At 27.3% G+C, this 26,662-nt stretch overlaps 1 protein-coding gene across 6 annotated transcripts in view; it reads right to left on the reverse strand.

Moving 5' to 3' along the window:
- The window catches only part of LOC136981825 (neurexin 1-like), a 191,201-nt gene that overhangs the window by 133,360 nt on the left and 31,179 nt on the right, over window positions 1-26,662 (reverse strand). For 4 of the 6 annotated variants that reach the window (XM_067278199.1, XM_067278195.1, XM_067278200.1 and 1 more), the window contains one exon: window positions 10,137-10,966. In XM_067278199.1, the coding sequence (XP_067134300.1) occupies window positions 10,137-10,869 (733 nt within the window). In that variant the 5' untranslated portion in view covers window positions 10,870-10,966. The remainder of the gene's footprint in view (window positions 1-10,136; window positions 10,967-26,662) is intronic. The other 2 variants (XM_067278196.1, XM_067278197.1) reach the window with 1 other exon arrangement.

Genomic DNA, 26,662 nt, shown 5'->3' on the forward strand with positions numbered 1-26,662 from the left:
GTAATAAAGTAAAATGCTTTTATAATGATTAAATATTGTTAATTCATTTTTCATGCAATGGCTACAATTTCTTCTCAGTTTATGTGAGATTTCTTATAAATTATTCTATCAACTTTTGTCTCCAAAGCCTATTCGAATACTTTTATCGACGTATTTTTAAGTTCGATAATCAAATTATCAAAGTTAACTCGTTCTATTTTGTTCCTTAATGGTTTTATATCTTTCTTCTAGACTAATAAATTTTACCAAAAGTTTTTTTTATTGTTTCGAAAAAATAAAATAGACTTTATCATTGTTTTATTATCTTTTATCACTTGGTTCAATTCCTTTTCATCTCGAGTTAAGAACGTTTTTCATCCAAAACTACTTTTCAACATTTGTAACCTCTTCAAGGTTTTCTATAGAAAATTAATAAAGTTTTATTTACTTTTTTATAATATTTACAAGACGCGTATTCTGTCTACTTAACTTATATCAAATTAACTTAATGTCTAATTGGATAAAAAGATTTTAAAAAGATTTGTATGTAAAAAGGCGTCAGTTATATTTTTCTTTCTAATTACTAGATTTGAAACTAGTTTAACGCTTTTTCTGTGCTAAAATTAACACATTTAAAGACTTTCTTCAAGATAAATTAATTAATATAAATATAAGAAACCGTCCAAAAATCTTCAAATTATAAATAACAACTAACAGATATATCTAATTAAGTTTCCTATCTTAACTGATAAAACAAATAAAAACTGAGAACAAGGAATGCTTTTTAGTGATTTTCATAATATGCAAAAATGTTAGAAGATTTTTATAATCTCTTAAAGCGGTTATTTACAGGTTTAAAACTTTAATTAAGATTTTTCTCTTCACAAAAGATGTATCGACTCGAAGAAAACTGAAGCTTCTTCTCCATTAAATACACTTTTTTTTTGCTCTTTTTCTCGGTTAATCTTCATTTTTTTAATTAAGGAAAGTCTGAATTTTCGGGTGATAAAATGGTTTTTAATAACTAAAACCATAAACGCTAATTTCTTCAAAAGAAACTGGAAGTAATTGAGGATGAAAGTTGAAAACGCATCTTCTTTTTTTATTATTAAATCATTTTTTTAAAACTATTGATTAATATCAAGCATTAGAATGATTAAGTCTTTATTTTTCTTATTAATTAATACATTAAAAGTATTTTAATATTATATATTAAGTAGTTTAATTGTGTATAAAATTGCTCTTAAAAATCTAGAATTTATAATAAATATATTTATATTTATTTTAAAAAAAACTTTAAAAGTAGTTTTTAGGGCAAAATAACAGCAAGAAAAAAAGGAAACTTTATCGGAAATTTTACATAAATTTCAAACAAAAATATTTCCAGAACGAAATTTTCATAAAGAATAAAAGTATTCGCATTTTATTATGAAGAGAAATTTCAAAAGTTTATTCCTAGAAAAAATTTAAATTTTAAAAGAAAAACACTAATATATTGGCTCCCTAATCTCGAAAAGAAATAAAGAAATTTTGAATTAAAAAAAATCAATGAAAGCACTTTTCTGTGTTTATATTTTTTAAAAACACTAAAAAGTCATATATTAATTACATAAAATATTCATGCAAATTAAGTCAACTAAAAACATTCTAAATAATCGCAATCACTTTATTAATTCTTTTTAGGAATAAATTTTAAGATTTACGCTTCCATATAAGCGTAAATTTTTAAATTCTTTAATATTAAATCAAGAAAATTGATGATAAATATTAAAGAGAATAAATGAAAATTTAAGTTTTATTAAATTTTGTCTGTGCTCTAATTTTTAAAGAATAAATTGGAATGTTTTAAGTAATTTTTACTTATATACATTAAATTGTTCTTCAATAAAGTAAATAATATTACTACTTTAAAATTTTTCAAACTCTTAATTGTGTTTTGTTTACAAGAGATACGGAAAGTCTTATAAAAAGAATTTTTTAAAATGTGTCGGTAATCCTTGCAAAGACACGTGGAAGGGGGAGAAATCAAAAAGAAGAAAAAGTGTGTATTTACAAAAGGTCATTCAACTTCAATTCTGCAGCAACAATAGAAGTTTCTTTCTCTTCGACGTTTGGTGTCCAGTTTATGAATAAGTAGTAGTAAGAGGCTGGAAAATAAAGAGAAGATTGTAGGACTTATGAATTATGCAAAAGCTAGTGAGAAAAAGAAATGATGAACCTTAACGAGCCTCTATCTAGCGAGTTAAGAATTTTTAAGAAACGAAAGTTGATTAGCTCTTCACGTGCTTGTTCAATCTTACTAAACGAATAGAATCTTAACAATTCAGACTTAATATTTTCCAACTGTTGAGCGATTTGTTGCCTTGATTATTTTACTTAAAAAGAAAATAAGAACAGTTATTCCACGATTAATATTCTAAACTTAATTGATGCATTCGATAGAAATTTCCTAACATTCAATTACGATAATGATAGCTACGTCAATAGCATCGGTACAAGAACAAAAATTATAATGATGATAATTTATCAAAAGAGAGAGAACATTTTTTTTATCGGCATTACTTATATTTTTAAAATTTCAATTATTCCACTACCCCCAAAAAAAATTCATCCACTTCAGAAAAAAAAAGGAAAAGAAGTTGTAGCAACGTTACCATTTTATTATTGTCAGAGTAACGTTTATAATATTCTTTCCCCGTCTTTGCAAAAGTGTTATTCTTGTTCATTATGGCTTCATCCTTCAAGCTTCAATTTGCATGCATCTGATAACACTGTTACTCGACATCCTTCGAGACTACTTCAAGACTGGGTCTTTCATTGTTTCATTCAGACAATTTACTGTCTTATATTTCATTACCATCCCCTACAAGTTACCAATATTTATTCGACTATTATCAAATTTATTTATTAAAATTTAATTCTGGTGGTTTTTTCCTTAATGTTAACGAACCGAATGTTAAATGTTTTAAATTTTAAATTTAACAAAAAGCCAGCCTGTTTGTTTTGTATTATTTCTTTTATTCTTTTGTGAATTTTCTGTGGCATTATTGATTCTCAATATTCCGGGCGTGTCTTCTATTTCAGTAGAGAATACAGCCCCAAGTATTCTCTATAAATGGATGCCATGTTTGAAATAATATGACATTGCAGCAATACAATTTTCAAATCTCAACTTGGAAATTTTATACACTAAATGAGACCTTACCAGTCGCATAATTTGAAAATTGTCTTTTAGTACGCTAGCAAAATATTAACTATAATGGTAATTGATGCTAATGAAAATTTAATTCACTGCTTGTATTTATTTTAAAAAAATACATGATTTATATTTTAATTATTCTTAATTTGTAACGTAACTCAAACGTATACTTGAACCTTCTTGTTTAATCGTTATGTTTCTTAAATCATATAATTTGATAAAATGAGAGCATACGGTGATGTATTTTACAGAGATGGAGAAAATAAAATTTGTATTTTCTTTTTGACTTTGCACACAGATCCAGTGTCATCGTACAGAATAGTCTTCAACTGAAAAGGGGTCTGGACCAAAATACATTTTGCCTAATGACTACTTGAAAAACTTAATTTGTCCATCTCTGTAAATTATATTCCTATATGATATATCCTTATTTTATCAAATTATACGATTTAAGAAACATAACTCAAGCATAATTATCAACATTCAAAGAAAAGGCTTTGTCGGAAAATGAAGCAAATAAATGAATTTAACGATGCACAGAAATATACAGTTATATGTAACACGAATAAAAGCTGGACGAGAGGAGACACCGTGCCATACAGAGACGTAGCAGACCAAACAAGACGGTGACCTATGACCAAAAAAATGTGAATCTCACCAACATAGTGCCATATAATACAAAATATGTCTTAGTGACTTAGCACACAGGGATTATATTTTAAGTTCTTTCACAGGCTTTTAATAAATCGTTTAAGTTTTGCTTAAATTAATTTTTACACGTATTCAAATTGTGTTTAAGAAATTTTATGTTTTCTTTTTCCTTGTAACTCCTTACCGAAATTCGAATCAAAATATTATTCATTTTCGAATTAATAAAGAGAACGTTAAGTGAAGTAATATTATTTTCTTCCTTCCCAGTTTGTAAAATTCAATTCTTTAATTATTTTACCGGATAATTACATTAGATGTATCATTTACTAAGTGTTCCAAGTATAGCTTCAATTAATAAAATGATCATCAGACATTCATCGTCTCAACTCATCTAGAAGAGTACTGCAAAACAACTCGCCTGACAGAACCCTATCGAAATTATCCGTTGGAGATAATTTACCTAAATAAGCTTAAATCAAAATATATATTAATTTAAAATCGATATGAAATCATTAAATTTCTAGCATTTGTTTAAAAGTGCTGATATTCTCTCAATGTTTTCGGTACAATTAGCCAATGCCGCTTATTGAAATCCATTCATGGATTGCGTTTATAAAACGATAACTAATTAAATAATTCTCCTAGAGGATAAGATCATTACAAATGAATGAATTATCTATTCAAGCTGTGTAAGTGAAGTGTGATAGATTTCTCTAACCGATGACTCGTGTTTCATACAAAATTAATTTTTTACTAAATAAATTCATGGAAAAATAATTTGGGCATTTAAGAATATATTTACTGGTCATTAATAATCGTTGGCCATTGGTAAAATTTTCTGCTAAATGAGATATTCTTTGTTTTTCTTGCCGTCTCCTTTCTGATATCTCCATCGCAACAACAAATCATTTTTCTCCAAAGACCTGACAATTAGTCCGAGATTATCGTCCATTGACAAAAGCCTCAATGTAAACACGTGACCCTACGACGCCTGAAAAGAAAAATCCATCGACTGCTATCATCAATCACCATGCAGGATGATGTCAGTCTGAGATTAGTGGTGATTGCCTAAAAATTTTTACCGAACTTGCGGTGAGTAATCAGTCCTCTGTCAACATTCATTTGATTCGGATCGATAAAGTTTGGAAGTTAGTACACATAAGGAGATTGTGTTTCATAACTCTATTCATTTACGTCTAAAGAACTTCTTAACAGAGTTACCCAACAATTCTCGGAAGTTTTCGCACAATTTTTATTATTTCAAACTTAGTTATCGTGAAAAATATCAATAAGTTTTGTTCTATATCATTGAAGCGTGAAAGGTTTCAAGTCACACAACATACTGAAAATGTTTAGCAGACAATTTCAGAAAGTGTTTCAAACAAAAGGTAATAATGCACATTTACAGAAGAAACTTTAATGAGTTTAACTTTGATAGCATTCAAACGTCAGTTTGTATTGTTTGGTAGTCTTTTCATTTATTTTTTCCCTGTTCTTTTGTCCGATTTTTTTAAAAAATAACTAAGTTAAGAACAGATAATTTAACAAATTTCTTATTCAAATAACTATCATTCCTTCGCATTAAATTTAGAATAGGGAAAAAAGGCGATAAGTTATCACTAATGAACATGTTTACCTTGAAGAAACAATCCACATTCCGGATCAAAGAATATTATTTTGAATGATTTTCTTTCTTTATAGCTACTTTAAAAAACTTGTATTTAATTAGTATTCTGAAGTTTTAATATTTCGTTTGACTTTATGATTTTAATTATTTATCTCAAAACCAACAGAAGACAATTATTAATATTGCTATTATTTTTTAATGTTTAGGGAAAGAATAACTACAGAAAGAAAATCTCTAGTCAGGCATATCTGATCTCGTTGCAATCAATCTCTATCTAAATTGAACCTATCTCACCTCTATTAAAAAGAATCTTGTACCCTTTAAAATTCATATCATAAAGGCAATTTCGAGATGTGATGCTAGATATATTTTTAATAGAATTCAAAGATTATCATCAAGAGAGTTAATATTAAATTCTTTCAGAGAGCTATTTCTGTATGAATGATAATTAAAATTTCATATTTTATTTTAATGATGATTGTTCATAATAAAAGAAAAGTTTAATGTAGAAATTTAATATGGTTTTAATTGTTTAAAATTAATTTAGCTTCTCAATGTTTTATTTAATATTTGAAACTCGGTAATCAAGTTGATAGTGTCGAAACGTAAAAGGTATTCAATTCAAATTGCATTAAAAATAATAGAGAAACGAATTAAATATTATCATATATTCAAATTTAAAGTTATATTAGTAACACGTTTAAATTATAAAGCGAACGTGTTTTTTTAATTTTTTTTTCAAAGTAAAGCTTCTAATAGGCTAAGAATGATAAGATCAAACAGCATGGAAATATTTGCAAGGAAAGAATAGAGAAAAGTTACATGCCAGAATTGAAATGTAGTGGTTAAAATGCAAACCACTGGATTTCCTCTTAGCTTTACACCGTATCCTAACATCCTACGGGAACTGTTTCCCTGGAGGAATGCTGACAAGAGACGGCGCTAGACTTAACTGCTGTAACGATCGTTAAATGTATACCGGAACATCATCTAGACATAAATACTGCTTGGAAGGACATCGACTGAAGCCAGCATCCCCCATACACACGCACGCACGCACACACACACTACAGACACACACACACTGAAATAGAACCATACGGTTAAAACTAATCTTTTTCCCTGGTTCTTATTGATTCTTCAGTTTTCTTGCATTCTTTTGTTTTGCCAGATCTCGTGGGATGTTGGGGATTCTTTCGCTCAATGCTCACTGATAAGAGTAGATGCAGCCTCCTGACCGGTTCGTTAGCGCTATTTTGGATTTGTTGAGGAATTAACTGGACTGGAAAACCGCAGTCCGGGTGTTACATGTCTTTAGCTTAAGTGATTAAAATAGATTAAAATCGGCTTTCTGTTATCCTGGGAATATTTGTGGCATTACGCGCTATAACAGTTTAGAAAATTCAATTTATTTCGTTTGAAAATTTTCATTGCTAATTATTATTAGATAATCTGCAAATTAAAACTATTTCTCTATGTTTCACGCTACAGCAATTGGTTAATGTATTAACTACAAATTTCTCTATTTCATCAAATATCCAGAAATCAAATTATTGTTGTCAGAGTATATTTTTCCATTAAACATAATAATTTATAAAGAATTATTATACCAATTTATTAGCATATTTCGATATAGAAAAGCTATGTCTTTTCTCAAAATTATTTTCTATTTAATTTTGGAAATTCGGCGATTATTAAGAACAATTAAACGCTTAATACGCGTATTTGTATGTTTATAGGAAATTACAGTTGTTTTTGCTTTATTGTAATAATTTCTTCTTCATTTTTATATAACTGATCAACAGATATGGCGAAATTAATTTCTTTGAGCAATATTTTTACATTAGTAATCGACCTTGTATAAAATTGTTCAAAATGAAATTTTCGATTTAAAGTTTGGTTTAAAATATTCAAAAAAAATAAAGCTTCGACAAAAACATGTTTATATTTAATAGTATTAGTAAATAGGGGTGTAGTAAGAGAAAGGACGAAATATGGGGTGGAGTGGCAAGCCAGGTGCTGGCAAGAGCCTCTACTACTGACCTCTTGGTTAAGCATCGATCGTTGGTTGACGTCATCGAATGCATTTTTGATACTCTCCAAAGCAAGGATTGGTGGTGGGAACAAGATTATGTCGTCAGAAACGCATTTCCAGTCAGGACATTTGAAAAATGAATCTCTTCCAGGTGGACAAGAAGGTACGATGGATATTAGGTGAGCTTGGGAATTATGGGCTTTCCTGATTTTCTACCCATTGAATGGGAATTTAATATACAAACATGACAAAAATATAAATTATTAAAATATATTATAGTAATCTTCCATTTCAAGCAATACTGAAACGTTAAAAATATGTATTTTTTGTTTACTGAATGAAAGCCTATTCATTTTTTATAATAATTTTCTTTATAATAAGTATCTAAAATTCGATATTTTAAATTGTTTTGAGTATTTTATATTAAATCATTTTTTAGTAATAACGATGCAGAATTTCATTCGAGGAATATAACTAGAAACAAACACATCAGTCAGTCGTATACTTAAGTATAAGCTTATATAGGTGAAAGGTAGATGAGTTGGTGTTCTCGATCACGAAACAGTTAGATTGTACTTATCCTTTGGGAGTATCATTGGCGTGTTGACGAATAATAGAAATAACTGGTTATAAATAACTACAAAATGATGATTTACGAAATATCGAAGCATTAAAAATAACGTGATGGCTCTAGTTCATTGTTATTGAAGCACGTCAGAAACGAATATTCAATAATTCGAGTATATTCATTACGATGAAGTAGCTTTCGATGCGATCCTCTCATTATACATAGTGTAACTGTATTTATTATTATCTGCAATCTAATTTTATAAAGGGAATTTTATCCGTGTTATGATTAAATAGGATTGATTTCAAAAAAATTAATGAAAGCATTTGGAGAATTGTAATAAAGATTATTAATGTTAGAAATGAGTTTCAAAGTGATTAATGGTTAAAATAAGTTCCGGCAGTAAAAAACGAAATTAATGAAAAAAAATTCTTATGAATAATCCCATTTATGTGAATGATAAAGAGAAATTTATTCAGAGTTTTAACGTTAGTCATAGAAAAGGAAAAGGATTTAGAATTTTGATATATAAGAAAACAATTCATGATTCAGCTGTAGCAAAAAAAAAAAAAAAAAAAAAAAAAAAATGTTTAAAATTTTGTTATAACCTACCAAAAAGTAAACTTTAGTATATTTAACAAAAGAAACAATTCAGAGATTTAGGTCTGTGAAAGGAAATGGGGAAAAAATAGCTAAAGTTTAACACAGATTTCTGAAACCGAGCCCGAAAAATTTTCAACAAAATTTTAATTCAGTCTGAAAATTTCCGAGAAGAAAAATTTCTCACTTATTAAAACTACAATTTTTAAAAAATACATTGTAAACACGCAACATTAAAAGTTTAGTAATAAAGTTTTTTAAACTACTTTAATAGTTCATTAAATTCTTAATTGAGCACATGCGAGTTTCAGTTAAGTATCTCGCTCTTTAACATCTAACTTATCAGTTTTAAAAAATAAATCAACCACAACCTAAATAGTTAATTATCTAATATTTGTTTAAGGAAAAATTTAACATTATTAAAGAGAATTAATCCTTAGTTTTAACGTCAGATAATTATTTAAATTGTTTAGACAAACTTAAGCTATATCTAAGACAATAGAATTAATAACAATAAGATAAAAAGTGAAAGTAGCTATGAAAATGTCTGAAGAGAGATTGCAAGATACATTCATTTCTTAAACCTTGTCTTCTTTATAATGGACAACTCTTACATTTCCAATGGATGTTGTAGTCTTTTCTGAGACTTTGTGACAAATGTCCACCTGTCTGGAAAATCCCTGTCAGCTAGATTTTGCGGGTAAGAAACCGTTAGAGATCGATAGTTATAGATACAGTTACATATACGTCATTGTCTAGTGGTCAAGAAAGTTGTCTCTAAAAGGAAAATAACGTTCGTTTCCAAACACCTCGTATTTCTATTTTTTTGTACTTTTCTCCTAACTCGCGCATATCTCTTTTCAATCGAAATTCTTTATTTTTTTATCATTCCGACATTTAGCAGCACTCAAAATTTTCAAGTTTTGTCGCCATTTTTATGGCGACAAAATATTTGATATTTGAGATTATAGTTTTATCGTCACATTTATTATCATTTTAATCGGTTTTATTATCTATTAATATCTTGATTTGTATATTTATTTTATTTTATTTTAAAAAGTAATATTTCTTAATTAAAACTTTAGTATTTTAATAATATTGAATTAAGTCCAATTAGTTTTATTTGTTTAAAGTCAATATTTAATATTTCATGACACGTAAGCTGCGTGATTTATGATGAATTAAATATTCAAATTCAAAGTAATTAACTTTAAAAATAATTTTTTCAGGATAGTTGGTTTCTTTACTACTGTAATCGATATACATTTACTAATTCGTTTAATTTTTAAAATATTTTTCATTGTGTAAACTCCAAAATTATCTTACATGTTATCAAATTTCTTAGTAAATTATTTGAATGAATTGATAGTCATCTCTTCTCACGTATGAAATGAATTTATTCGTATCAAATTTAAAAGTGCGGGAACCGAATGTTTAGTTTAATTGAAGTTTTATAATTAAAAGCCAAATAACTTACCTCTTTCGCAGAAACTTCCTTCGTAATCTACAGCTCTGCAATCACAGATAGCTCCGCTGTCGGTACTTATACAAATACCCCCGTGTTGGCAGGGGTCGTGATGTTCACAGGCATCCAACTGGTTGGATCTGACACCTTTAAATTCAATCATGTCTTGTTCTTTGGCAAGTCCCTCTTCACTCGCATACACAACATTTTTTATACTTCCTTTAAAAGTCGGTTCGAATAAAACTGACGGTAATGCAAGTAGATTGGGTTTCGAACTATACCAACTAGGCATCCCACCAAAATATACAAAGCTGTTGGTCGTATAATTACCAAAATGATATTCGGGTCCTCGAGAGATTCGTCCCTGCGTATCGTCGTCTACTCTCAATTGGGTTTCCTCTATGTTGCGAATAATCTCCACTCTGTGCCAATGTCCATCGTGAAGATTTCTACCCACGGATATGATCGAAGCACCACCGCCGAGATTAAAACGAAGTCTCAACGTACCTTCAACCAGTTTTAACTCGAAAAAGTCGAAGGCACCGCCATCGTCCGTATATAACAGCAAACCGTTAGGTTCCTGTGTTTGAAATTCGAAGGATAGAGAACCATTTAGACCGGAGATCCACTTCTTGAATCGCGCGTAAGAAGAAGGAGACCCCTCTAAGACGAATGCTATGGTATCACCTTGCAGGAGGAGGCACAGGAACAGAGTCCAGAGCCAAGTCCACCTGCCCTCAGCCATGTCAACTCATCTGGTCTTTCGACATAACACTTTCGGGGGACTTCTAAAGCCCATTTTGTCTTCCATCTTTAATTAAGATAATTCTCTATTAGTTTATCTGAAATAAAATGATTAAAATAAATTTAGCTATAATGCCGTATATATTAATTAAATTAATAATAATAAATTTGTGTTATTTTACGAAAAATAAAACGATTCTTTGTCGAGAGAATACATTTTTCTGTATCTTATTAAATAATTGAATTGCAAATATCATTTCCTTTAAGTAAGATTAAGTTGTATATCGACTAAAGATAAACTTTGCTGGCGTAATCCGAACTTTCACGAGTGTCTAATAAGGATAACCGAGTAATCCTTAGCAAAACAAATTAAAAAGGATTTGATAAAATTCATCTAGAATTTTACAATAAGTCATTCTTCCCTTGTATGAAAACTAATCTTGAATTTTCTCTAATATGGCAAAACTGCGCTTTCCCAATTTTAACTTTCAAATTAAATTCTGCTATTGTTAATTAATTATACCAGTTAAGAATTAAGCTACAATTAATGCATCGCTAATAACTACGGATAAATATAACAGATACAATCAAGCTAATTATTTTCCGTTTGTGAAATTTCTCCTTGCTTTCAATAATGAATTTTTATAAATATGCGCAGCAATATATATATATATATATATATATTTAAATAAAATTTATTAAAATGTTTTATAGGTAAAACTAAAATAGAATTTAAGAAAGAAAAGCTAGAGTGAAGAGATGATCCAAAATGCGATTCGAGTTCTCCTCTTTCGCAATAACAAATGTTCTCAATTATGTATAATCGCAAAACAAGATTGTTTCCAAGATTAAATCGGACCATCAAATTTAACCAGGACATCGCTGGTTAATTTTCTGTTCGAAAGTTTCTCATAAAGTTTTCGGATACGTAGACAGAAACGACTATCTACTGACTCTTGCTGAATTTTCAAAAAGGAATAATTACTGAAGTGGCAGAGACTGAAGGGTGGTAGCGAATAGTACTTTGCTCGACGGAGCGCGAAATCGATGGACGTGACACCTGGTAGAGGGCCAGATAATTAGAATTTTTTTCTTTTTTTTTCATCCCTCAGATTCTTACTCTACTGGGGATTTTAATGAGTATATAACCAAAAAGAATATGGCGGTAAATGTTCCACGCTATTCAATAAGATTTATGGATTTATAGTTAAGAATTTAAAGGTATCTTTTGCTTCAATAAATTACGTTTACATTTTATTTATATAATACTATTTAACAAACTTTGATTTATAAAATATAAGATAATCTAAACGATTGGGCGTGTACATACATCTCCATATAACGTTAGAGCTGAGAATTGAAAATATATGTGAGGTCTCGTTCGGACGTCGATTCATAAAAATTGAAGAGACGAATTGTTCATGGTATAGCATTTCCAGAAGCTTTATATTTCATATTAATGCAATATGGTATAAAAATACCAGATCGACAAGCTGTCATCGAAAGCAAAAGAATTGCGTCTTTGGGGATTTTAAGAGTTGTCACCTCTCAACTTGTAAAAAATTGACCCCACTTTCTACTTGTTCCGCCTTATATCACTCGTCTCAAAGCATTTGAAATCCTTCAGTACTTTCCATATTTCAATGTGGACATCGCAAGACGACTTAACCGGCACTCACCAGTCGACAAATGTCCAACTGAGTCTCACTATTTAATACAAACACGCTTCTTACTTTCCAATGTCACTCAGGATATCAAAATTTTATATTTTTCCGCTATCCTCTTTTTTTCCGGTTATTTTTTGCCTCCACTATTCACTTTCTATTTTATATAAAATCTGTTTTTCTCAAGATAAAGTAATAATATATTTTTAATCCTAAATTTATTAAAAGTCATACAAGCAAATAATGCACATTCTATTAAAATTTTAAATTTGTCTTCTTTATCTTTTTTTTTAAGAAAAAATGTGAATTAAAAATTAAATCAACAAACGGTTATTTCTTAGAAGTTTTTCTGGTTGTAAAAAATACCAATATTTAAATTAGATTTATCTGATAAAATAAGTAGTTTTAAATCGATTACTTCATAAATATCAAACCATTCTTTATAGAAAAAACCGTGCAAATATTACTAAAAAATTATATTAAAAATTCAATTTCAATTTACGTTTCTTTTAAATTGAAATAAATTTCATTTTAAAACCTCATCAGAATCGAAATAAATTAATTTAAAATACAGACACAATTGTTTTTCTAACTAATTTAAAAAAATTTAAATTAACTAAAAATTATGAATATGTGCATATATATACATAAATTTTTTTGGAAGAAAATAACCCATTAATTAGATTTAAAAAGGAGAAAAGTATAAAAGGTTACTACCTTGTAGAATATCAATCCTTAAAGAAATAAATCATCGTTAATGGTAGATAAAAACATGTTAACAGGAAGAACAGAGAACAAAACTGGTATTTTACAATGACGTTAATAATTATTAAAGTAGTTGGTTAAATCACTGCATTAAATATTTTTTCCACGCAAAAAAAAATATTGAAAATAATTAAGAATAAAATGTTTAAAGTATTTCTTTCCATTGGTGTATGGTTTATATATTGAATAATTAACCCTGCTTAATGAAGTTTATACTTCGCTATCTTTAAGTAATAATTTGTAACAATATAGCATGTCCTTAATGATACAGTCATTAGATGGATTTAACAATTATGAGACATTAGAAAATACAAATTTAATTTCTAAACACGACGTTTAAAATGAAAACAGAGTTCATTTAAATTATAAAAATCTTTACATTATTTTATAATCTACTATATACGATCGATAGGTTACTATATTTTACTAATTTCATCGCTTAAAAATGTAGAGATAATAACGATTTAGTTATAAAATAATTAGATGCGTCATATTGGACTGGTTCATTCAATTAATTAATTATTATAAGACCCTCGAGTGTATTTTGCCTTATTAAATGTTAATTTGATAAAAATAATATTAATCGCTTAGCAAATTAATTAACTGAAAACTTTTTAAAATAAGAAATAAGCTCAAATATAAAAAAAATTAATAAATAAAAATGAAATTAATAAGCACTGTTCTGTCGAAACTTTTTTTTTCGGATTTTTAAATAATAATAAATACGAGCATTTAAAAATTTAAGTTTATAAGAAATTTAGAAACTTAAATTTATAAATATTTTATAAATATATTATAATAAATAAAATATTATATTTTATTAAACGCACGAATTTCGTGCGTTTTAGAATAGAGTAATTTAAACGGTAAAAAAATCATCATTTTTTTATAAAGAATACTTTAATTATTGCAAAATTTATCAAAACATAAAAGATAATTATTTTGAAAAACTTTAAAAATAATTTCTACTAATTATTGCAAATATTTTTAAAATAATTTTCGTTAAATTTTTTAAAAAATAGCATGCTATTTTTAAATATTTTACGAAAAATAAAAGCGTGATAATATAACATTTATTTAAAGAAAAGAAATATTAAATCATCCAAGATAAAACAAATATATTGATATGTTATCTCGGTTGATTTAGTATGAATATATATTTATTAATATTGCAGAACATAAAAATCTCATGTTTCGAATTGTTACGTGAAGATGTGTATCGTTTTGAACACAGAATTCTTCTAGATGTATAAAGTTTAAGACTTAAGTAATCATTCATCAGATATTTTGCTAAATTTATATTCTTGCTACAATTTTTGTTGCTATTCTCGCTATAAGAACAATAAACAAAATTCATTTCCTCACGCAATTTAATGTTACAAACGAGGTAAGAGGAATTTACGCTAATTAATTTTTCAATTAATTATGTGTAAAATTAGGCATTTTATACAATATATTTTTTTTCAATACCAAAAAAAAATATGTCTTACGTTTAAATGAAAAGAAAAGAATTTAATGTCATCAAATATTAATTAATTAAATATATTCCTACTTATAGAATTATTAACGCTTAATAAAGATTTAAACACATGACAAAAGATGTGTTTAACACATGACAAAAGATGCTAAAACTATTTATAAAATTCGAAATTTGAAAAAGTATCGAGGATTTTCATTCGAATCTACTGAAACATGAAAACAAATGAAATTAAGCGTGTCATTCAAGGCAACAATACACGATAATACAATTTTGTAGTTAAAAAAATTTAGAACGGAGACAGAAACTGAATTTTTTTTATTGTCATACTTTTAAGAAGATACTACCAATTTACCTTTAAAGTGATTATTTTTTCTATTTGTCCTTCGTTAGTTGCAGCTGTAATAAGTCATCTTGACAAGGAAAGTCAATTAGAACCGAACAGGAAACAGAATTTGTCCCGATTCTGTCGTATTGGAAGAATTTGGTTAATAGGAATGGTGAGAAAGACCATCGTTAAGCCATTAAAAACTTATTATAATGTTTCGAATAAAACAACCGAAAGCATATGTTTTCCATTTCAACTTTCGTTTCAAAATCAATAATCCCATTATTTGAATAAACATAGAAAAATACATTCTATTTCCCTCTTTAATTTATCCCCTTTCTTCCTAAAATAAAAAAATAAAAAAATCCAAACATCGTCCTAAAGTTAAAATTAATCAAATGAAAAGTATAAAATAAATAATAAATAATGTAAAGAAATTAAATGTATGAAAGGAATAAATATAAACAAATATGATATTGGAAGATGATCATGGAGAAAATTCAAATTTGAATAAATAATAGTAACATATTATTATTATTATTAGCTTTACCCTCAAAATATACCGACAAAGAGTAAAATTTACGGATGCATCAAAGGTAAATATAAATTAATATAAATATAAAATTAGTAACACTAACCCGTATTAATAAATATTTACGTATTAAATATAATGTCGAGTCGTTTATCACGTTTAAAAATTAAATATTTTGTTTACATTATTTAAATATAGAACAAATATATTTTAATTATTATCTATTATTTGAGTGGAGGCAATTAAAAAATAAATGAAAAAAAGGTATCCTCTTGATGATCTCCACGGAGTTTGTAAATTACTTTTCTAAGCAGCTAGAATTTTCCTAAAGCATTTTATATATTCTAAATCGATTTAATTTAATTTGGATAATTTATAGATGCTATTTTAAGAAGGAATCCAAAAGCAAATAATTCTGAGGATACCAATGAATAGCATTAATTAAGTAGTACGGACAAAGAGCATTGTGGATTTTCTAATATATTTTTGCACAGATTGATTACAGGATTTTATTGTTGTCTATAATAAGATATTAGATATAATAGAGTTTTAAACGGTTAATTTGATAAACGATTATCTTAAAATGATTCGTTAAAAACAAAATGAAAAATAGCGATATAAGCTAATTTCGTGTTCTTTTATCTTTTCTACCAATCACTATTATAATTTATATATTTTGCAGACAAATATTTATATTTATAGCAAAATTTTAACATAATTTCGTCTCTTTTCTACTCTCTCCAGAGATTAATATAATTTTTGTGTCTGTGTTGTCTAGTGTAGAAACTAAAATATTTATTGATTCTATTATTAAAGATAAATACAATGTATTTTTATAATAAGTATAATATAGATTAATTTTCACGTATAAACATATGAAAATGACAGAAATAAACGTGTTATTTTGCTACGTTATTTGATAACGAAAGTCTAGACTTTTAAGAGATAACGACTTTCTATAGATTTGATTCCTGTGATAATCCTTAGGATTTCGAGTTATTCGACAGGTTTGAAGAAAGTGTCATTGATCGTTCAGCAGTGAAGGTGAGAAAAATATCTTTTCCAATGAGATATTTCCCCTCTGGGAAAGATTTAGCTCTGCATAAGGATGGCTGCCAAGAAACTCGAGATTTGTTTAGAATTTCGTCTATCGATGGTTGTGAAGCGGAACAAACCCTTTCGTGAGTTGTATGGTTTAAGTTTTAAATAATAGATCTTAATCTGCAAAGGTGGCACGCTATATGTAAACCTACTTTTTTATTATTCAAATATATGTAAATAATTACTGGGTTCCTAAATAGATTTCTACTCTATAATTTTTTAATAATGATATCAAAAATATATGTTTTATTTAAAAAATAAAAAAACGAACTTAATGTAAATTCATTATTTAAAAAATGATTTGGAAAGATGAAACTGTTTACTCGATTTTTGTATAATTTTTTACATTTTTACAGAAAAAATGATATGATCTCGTCTCTCTCATTTTTTTCCTCCTTGCTAAATCGACGGATTCGTCAAGAGTCACGTCTTCAACAAATAGCTCTATTAAATGTTTGTGTAGTTAGAAAATCAGCTTTTTTGTGAGGTTATATGATGTGGATAGACGAGTTAATGGCATCTGTTGGGTGTGCTCAACATCACGACTCGAACAAAAGGATCTTCTGAGCGAAGAAAAAGTCACTTCTTGCTAGAGAATCGTGTCTTTTTTGATCAGATAAAGCAAATAAGACAACTTTGAAGTTGAAACTAATTAATTTTGTTGTGTAATTACAGTTGCTATATCACCTGATTCGGGAAATGTTAAAGTGAATAGGCACTTTTCCCTTCTTTGTGGTTGGCCGCGACGATGGCAAAACTGGAGCATTGATTCCAATAAACGACTATTCTTCATACCTCTATCAATTCTTAAGCCCCGGGCTTTGACTATACAATAGTCGATAAAACTTTGCTTCCAAAAAAAAAATAATCTTTTCTGTTATCTAGAAAAACTCCCCAAGTAAAACATTTTTCCACTTTACTTGTGTTTAGTCCATTTTTCAAGAATATATCTTGGATTAAATTGAAATATTTGATTAAAAATCCATTAAACAATAAAGGAAATGTTGAGTTTTTAAATATTTTTTTAAGAATTTTTTTTACTGTTTCTACTATTTTTTCATTCTAAACTATAAAAAAATATATTTAAAAATATTACACGATTTTAATAAAGGATAACGTTTAAAATATGTGAAAATTAAATATATATTAAGAAAAACAAGAATACACGTAAGTTAATGAATTTTAATATAAATTTAACAAACTAGTATTACAACTTCTCATTAACTTGCAAGTTCTCTTAAGCTTGGAAAATCCAAGTTCGTTTCTATAATGACTGAGTTGTTTATTCCAATATTGTAAACACTAAATTCGATTGCATATAATTAATATTATAAAATGAATTTTATACAGTAGAAATAATATTATGGGAAAAAGTGTTTCTAAGAAATTTTTATAATTAATCTTTTAACTTATAAAGAAATGTTCAAGTTTATGAGAATAATTTCTCTATGTTTAGTTAATTGATAAAGTATTAAGAATCTTGTATTAATAATAACAAACTCCATTATTAATCTAGTGGATTAGTAATTGATTATGCTATAATCGATAAGTAAAACTGGATTATTAAGATAATTGCTTAAGATAATGTGCAATAAATAAGTCTTAGTAATCAATTATAAAAATTGAACTTTGTTAATAATACAGAAGAATTAATTGTTCTTTCTTAAGATTAAATTAAAATCTAAGAATTTTAATAATCTTAAACTTCGTAAAGGATAATTAATAATTACAGAATAATTTTTCAGGGAATAATTATAAAAGTTATAAGAAAAACTGACAAGAAGTTGCTACAAAAAATAAAAAAATACTGGAAAATTTAAATAATCAGTAAAAATTTAAACCAATAATGATAAATTTTAGAAAAAGCTCATTTATGATAAAAATTCATTAATTTTACTGATTAAATTTTTGCTTAATAGAAACGATCTCAAGCCAATTAACAGCTCAGGTTTTAATTTAAAAAAAAAATCATTCCAAATTGAATAATGTAATAAATTATTATGAAAAGTTTTTAAATTGACGTAAATTTTATATTAACACAAAACGATTAAGTATTGATATAATATTAAAATAAAATCGGTTAAAAACCACAAAGAAGTTTAATAATGATTCTTATGTAATTGCAATTAATATTACATTCAAATAAAAAGAAATTAGAAATTATATAGAATAAAATATAACATGGAATAAAACACTTAAAAGCCGTTTTTCAAAGAATGACCATTCGAAATTGCTATCTTTTCCAGACATTGACAAATGATTCTGTGCAAAGTATAAGCATAAGAAAAATTGACAATAAAAATGCTATAAGTTAGATGTAATCCCCCGATTACTTTTATAAAAATAAGAATAATTTAAAATTCGAATGCTAATTTATATTTTAATTTAATAATCTAAATTCGTTTATGATCGATGATTCCCTTATTAAAATGAAGAAAGAAGAAAATTTCAGAAAATTCTAATCTTTCGCAATGAATTAAATGAATAATATATTCTAGAAGTTAAATTTTCTAAATTGAAAAATAAAAATTATTAATTAATATTTATTCGTCAATAATTTATTACAGAAACAAATAAAATATATAGCGAAATACGTCGTTTATATATAAAACTGTTATTTAACATTTTATATGTTTTTCATATAAATAATAAAATTATAATTATAATTTACTTTTCATGATATTAAAAATAAATTAGCATTTAATATATATTATTGATATTAAGCTTTAAAAATTTTAATAATTAAATTTATTATTATATATAATTAAAAAACTAACATTGAGTTCGTAATTATTCGTTTTTTTTTCATGATGTTTTGAAAGGTATAGAAAAAGAATTTATGTAAAATTGTATAAAAATTGGGAAAAACATTATTAAAAGATTCTATTTTAAAATCTTTACTTTATTTTTGCATAATAGTATGCAGCTGTTTATATTACTCGTATAAGGCCGAAACTAAACTGGAATGAAATAGCATAATTAGTACAACTTCTCCCGCCAAATAACACTCCTTGAGCGCATCGATTCTCGTGTGATCATATTTAGAGTTAATTTTAAAGCATCATTAAGTGATGAAGGAGGAGCCTGACATACTTGGAACAGATTGCCCCTCGAAGATTCCTTGAATTTTACTTGGATTTTTCCTTCGCCAGGATCTATTTTCAACCATATTTACCGTTTCAATGAAAGGTTATATCTAATAAACAGTTATTTTCTTCTGCTAAACGTCAGCTGCCAATGAAGTTTCATTAATATTGCTGTACGATATTTTTGTTTTCAAAATAATTATATTTATTTAAAATAAGAATGATAGTGTCTATTATATATATATAAACGATAATGTAATTATTCACCATTTTACCACAAGACCGAATTAGAATGACATCATTTGTTTTAATTTATTTACTTCATTTTAAATTATTATTTAATACAATTTCATATTAATTTGGAGTAAATATGAAAATTTAAAATATCGTTTAATAATTTTTACCCGAGAAGATAATAAAGAAAAAATATTTGCAATGATGTTTAATAGCAATCTGTTCGTTTAGTTGGAATAGTGGCCACCTTTACGTTAATTTCAGGTCATTTGTCAAATTTTACAATGAGAATCTGAAGAAGCTGAACTGAAGAATGACTTCAAATTTACATAAAAAATATGCACTTTTTCATTTTAACTCTTTCCGTCCTATGAGCACTAAGAAGACATTTTTAATCGTATCCATTACTGGTATTCAACCCAGAAGGGAAAGGCCGGGTGATGAAGGAGGAGCCCAATATACGAGTACTTAAAACAGATTGCCTCTCGAAAATTCTTTGAATTTTACTTGGATTTTTCATTTCGCCAGGATTCAAGAAATCTCTTGGATTCCTTGGATCCGCCCGGATTCGATCCAGGTTTTCCCAGAACGGTAGACTATCTTTAACCGCCTCGGCCATCCGGCCGTTTTAAAAATAGCAGCATCTCAATCAATGTAACAGATCTGAAATAATTATTGGATGAACGAAATGAAATGTCTATATCCTATTGGGTGGCCACGATAATCCCTATAATCCATAAGACAGTTCATTTTTCGTCCAAAGAAGTATAATCTGCTTTTGCATTTTTTAAATTACAAACATTTTATCTTATTATTTATTTACTAAACTTTCATAAAATTAATTATATTAAAATAAAAGTTATTTTTCTTCGATGTAATAACTCAAAATACAATTACATTGCTTGAATGACATTGCATTACATACGCTACAATATTTTTTTATCTATTTTTTCATATAAATCTATATTTTCTTAAGCTTATTATTTCAAATTATTAATTTATTACCTAGCTTGTTTGTCCATTATCTGAATGTTATATTTCTTTCGTAAATATCTCCAGAAAAGGTTTAACCATTTTCTATTTTGGACATGAAATTTTCTTCTGTACAGAAACCGTCATTCAGTACATTGAGTGGGGAACATATATGCTGTTTCCCACTTTATCCGGAGGTGTTCTAGGATCACATCGATAACACTCGTGCTGTGTTTCTACTGGCTCCATTTCATTGCTTAACCAATCCCTATTTATAGAATTGAACTATTTTGGCGGAAAAAACAGCTCAACCATAGTGTGCTTTGGTGTAAGTTAGGACCGTTTTTCATTTTATCCGGAGATGTTCGGGATCACACTATTGGAATTTATTCCTTATTGTTAGATATTTTATTTTGATATTTAAACGATCCTCATTGAAGGAAATGAATGAGAATTTTTTATAGCTTTATATAATTCGACTCAATCTACGTCGTGTCAGAAAGGGGTTTCTTTCCTTAAATAAGAATCGATAAATAGTGAAATTGAATCTATGCAGCTGCTACATGAATGCCAACGATTTGATCCCAGTACACCTCCAAATAACATAGGAAATAGCTCTTATATATCTTGGGTTCAATCTACGAAGGAAAGTTTTCAGACCAGAAAGAAGTTTCATTCTATAGAAAGAAAAGCATACAGTATAAATAGCATAATGAAACCTCTACAGGTGCAGCATGAGTGCCAACAGTGTGATCCCAGAACTCTTCGAGATAAGGTAAAAAAAAAATGGCTTGTATATCACGATTCAATCTAAGAAGGAATGGTTTTTCGACTAGAAACACGTTTTATCCTCTAAATAGTAAACGGTTTAAATAGTGACACGAAATATATTTAAATATCGAATAAGAGTCAACAGCATGACTTCAGAATATCTTTGAAGAACAGAAAAAAGATATGCAAATATTTTCGTTTGAGAAATCAGATATTTTATCTTGCTTTTAACTAATATACCAAAATACAATTTAATAACGTTATTTACGTACAATTTTATTTATTTTTTCATTTTTATGAAGGTAGAAACTAAGTCATTTTTTACGCGACTGTCAACACGCGACGTTCGAAGTCAGTTAAAAGGTAAAGTGGTACTCGCGAGTTGCGTTAATTTATCTTTTACACTAATAAATTAGTCTCAAATTTAAAGTGTACCTTTCCACGACGTCAGAATTATACAAAACATTTGTTTTCTTAATAAATTTTCCCACGTAAAAAATGAATGGATAACTTCTTGACAATATATTAAATAATATTAATACATATTACTATATCAAGGCGTACCAAGTGAAACGAATCCGAACTAGCAACTCCTTAAGGAAGCTCTGTCCCGAATATGTCGAGTTCCATCTCTCACCACCTCACTGCCTTTTGTGAGCCTGGCTGAATTCATGATGGACATGAAAAAACCATCCTTAGTGCCCAGTGCAGAAAGAGGTAAAAATAAAAAAATACACCCCTTATTCTATAAAAATATTTTTGTAAATCTTCGTCGATGGCGATAATTATGATTAATTATTTGAAGACAAAGTCCTTCCCAAAATAAGGAACCACCATTTATTGTGTTCTGGACATTACATTTTTGGCGACTGACCTTTCCTTTGAGGCTACTGGCCGCCAAACAGTAGCCTCAAAGGAAAGGTCAGTCGCCAAAAATGTAATGTCCAGAACACAATAAATGGTGGTTCCTTATTTTGGGAAGGACTTTGTCTTTAAATAATTAATCTATAAAAATGTTCAAAAACAACACTGCAAGTAAAGCTAACAAATGGAATACTTTCAGATATAAATCCGGAAACCAGGATAAATATTAATTATAAATAAATATTAAATTATTATTATTAAAACGTAAAACGGAGAATCAACTGAGGAAAACTTAGTGATGAAATTTGCCATGTGTCCGAGAAAATACACCATATAGTTTGTGTTCAAGTTGCAAAATATTAAATTGTTTAAATATGCTAATAATTAATAACGAATTTACGGCCAATGTGTTGTAAACAAAATACATCTTGAGAGAGAGGGGGGGAAGTAATCTTTTTACAACAATATTAAAGTTATTTACAACAATATAAAATTGTTCACAAATAATTTTAACATTGCTAATGTTCTGAAAACTCTTGCGAATTATCAAAAATTAATTTTGAGAAGATTAAGGTCCTCAGAATGAGCATCATTTATTTGGACATGTAGATTCTCCATCTATTTATTTTTTGATTATGTATATGTTTGTAATATTGCAGAGATTGTATGGTGAAAACAAGTGGTTTGCAGAAATGGCAAGAGTGAAGTTTCAATTCTTTAGCCTGTCTGCAATCTACAAAAAGTAAACAGAACGATACTTCAAAATGATTAATCGACGAAATCCAAATTCAAACTAGTAAATGAATCAAAGCAACATAAAGGATCCGAACATTTGTAGTAATCCGAGTAAATTATACTTTAGTTATATAAATCAATAATTCTTTTACTTACGTAATATTAACTGGGAATTGAGATGATTAATAAAATACAAAACGGGAATATATCTTCTCTATACGTAGACCTAGACTCTTATGCTTTAATATATTTCTTTACCATTCTTTTAATTAATTTAAAAATTATTTATGTTTCGGCTAAAGAAAACTTTTTAATTAATTTTTAATGTAACTTTACTTAATTTCTCGTAATTAAAATCATAAAGATTAATTTTCTTCTTTCAAATTATTTCAGAAAATTTTCGTTTTATATACGGAATAAAGTAATAAAAATATTTTAAAAATTTTCAATATATAAAGAAAATTAAAAAATAAAAACAAAATTAGACCGTGTTACATTATAAAGAATATTATTGACAGATTGAAAAGCATCTTTCTGAAAACAGAACGTTTGTGACGCGATGATAACCGTATTTCCTAGAAAAGTATTCGAATCTGTCCAAGAAAACGTTCTTTAGAACTTCGTCTGGAGAAAATCTGTTTGTTGGTTCCTTCCAGTTTCTTTCTTTCTATTCGGTTCCATTGACTAGCTGTCACTCGGACCAACTATGTCGAATCTTTGTCATCGATTCTCCTCCAGCAGTCGATACTAACTCATGCTAAGGTCCACTTCTACATGTTCCGAAATCACTGCTCTAATTTTAAATTATCGATCTCTTACCAGAGTTAATCAAAATGTTTTATCATCACAAAGATCATGGTAACGATTTCTATTCGCAAAAATTACACGTAAAAATTAGACAAACTATCATTATTACATCGCGTTTTATAAAGTTAAAAAAAGGAAATACTGAAAGGCAAATCAATAACATAAATCAAATTTTCTTATTTAAAAACTAGTTATTTTATTCTATTTACAAAATGTTTGTGCGAAATTAATAAACAAGAAATGCACCAAATTCACAAAGAATTTATTGAAATCAAATTTAACGCCGTAGTTTCACGTTCTGAATTCAAATGTTTATTTTTATTGATATTGCTGGAATAATAATAAATGAAGCTATGCAGTTATTTTACGTTAATATACGTCACAAGGAATACTTAGAACAAAAGACTTACTTATAGCACTAAAAACTGTTAAAAAAACTCGGCCGTCGTTTTGTCGGTATATTTATTTTAATTGATTTTTTCCCTGAATAAAGAAGTATCTGTTACACGAAACCCGTTTCTGTTCTTTCTTATTCTTTTCATTTCAATGCATGTTATGAGAATACGATGGCGTCGAAAATATCGATTTTAGTATATTTATTCTAAATTAATATTCTGTACTAATATCTTAAACATTTAAAAAGCCGAGAAAGCAATCTAACTCGAATCAAACTGACTACTTAGATGGACTTTGACTGATAAACGTTGACTAATTACTCGATCGACAGCTAAATTAATGGATCAGTGTTTAATGGACACGGGCTTCTTTACTTTTATTAATGACTTTGCCGGTTATCGAATTAGTTTGTATTTCATTAATCGTTTAAAGTCGACCAAAAAATTTACAATTTAAAGTATCTTGTGAGAATAATGAACAATTATTTTTAGGTATATGTTTATGCTTATCAAAGTTATATTTAAAGAGAAATGATGCATGGTAGAAGAAGCGATAACCAAACTCAGAGATCATGCACTGCTATTAAATTCCTTATGGTTTAAGATATATATTTTTAGAGCTAAACAGCTTTTTATCTACAATATTCAGTTATTACAAAGCTTTTTATTAACAGGCTTCTACCACTTCATTCCCTTTATGAGTTTCTTAATGGTGTATTTTTCTTTAGTCTTTAAACGAGGGGGAGCATAAAAATGATTTCCACTTTCCATTCACTCATTATATACGATATTATCTTTTGTTTTCTCAAATGATTGCTTACTTGGCCGAGTTATAATTGACTGTACGAAGGGAAGCCGATTTGTAACAGTTATGGTCACACGATAAAGATATCTCGTTTCTGCCCGTAATTTATGGTAACTGCAGGAAATTTCCTTATAAATTCTTTAACGGCTTGTAATTCAATGTTGGTGAATTCATAATATGTTTAAAGAATGGAATAGATGAATATTTTGCCAAAGTTTTGCCACAAAAAGATAATGGATGTCGTTAGAGAAACGTTTAAAGGTATCGTGTACTTTATTGGTCCCTATTAATGTATAAATATTAATTTTGCTTTGAATAGATCTTATAAAGTTCTTTATGATAAAATAAATTCATAGAAAATTATTGGATCAGTGTAAACTTTTTTTTTTTTTTTTTTTTTTTTTTGAAATTTCATGAATTCATAGACATTTTTAAGTCCTTAAATGTGTGAATAAAAATTATATTTTCATATTGACGTAACTTATATTTTATGACCTATTATACTGTATTTTCCTTTATCAAATATACCTTTTATATTTTTTAAAAATTTATTCAAATAAACAGAATATTTTTAGTGAACTTTATTCTTATTTTCGACATTTTCAAGAGAGAAAAAATGTATATAAATTGTATACTTTTAACAAAATTACATACATAATAAGCAAATTTAAAATATAATTTCTTTACATATTAAAAAATTTTTATTCGGTAAATTTTTTTATTTTCATTGCATTTTTTGATATCATATAATATAAAAATATAATATATAGTTGATAATAATCTTTTTTAATCTCTTTTTTTGTAAGCATGTAATATTTATAGTCTAGTACGACGTTTATTTAGTAATATTTAAAGGTAAGCTATGAAATTTTAAAGATTTCAGACTAATTCTTTATTCCGTTACTTTACATGTAAAATTATCTTAGACTGACGAATCAATCATAACTTGATTAGTTATTCATATCCTGTTATCTGTAATTTTTAAAATTATTTCATTTAATATACACGTGGAGTATTTACAAATTGATTTTTCCTTTAAAAAAAAATTCCTAAACACGTACTGTACCTCATACCATGAAGAATTTCTTATTTTAGAAAATTCTGATACAGATTTATTGTGTAAATAATTTTTACAAGAATAAAAAATTATGTAAAGGTCACAGCAATCAATAACTTTATAACTATTTTACGAAGGAATTTTGTTTTAAAATAATTTATAAATATGTTTAGTTCGATCGCTATTTATTTTAATTATTTT

This window comes from Centruroides vittatus, unplaced genomic scaffold (assembly GCF_030686945.1).
Source record: "Centruroides vittatus isolate TY-2023 unplaced genomic scaffold, ASM3068694v2 contig_796, whole genome shotgun sequence".
NCBI lineage: Eukaryota > Metazoa > Arthropoda > Arachnida > Scorpiones > Buthidae > Centruroides > Centruroides vittatus.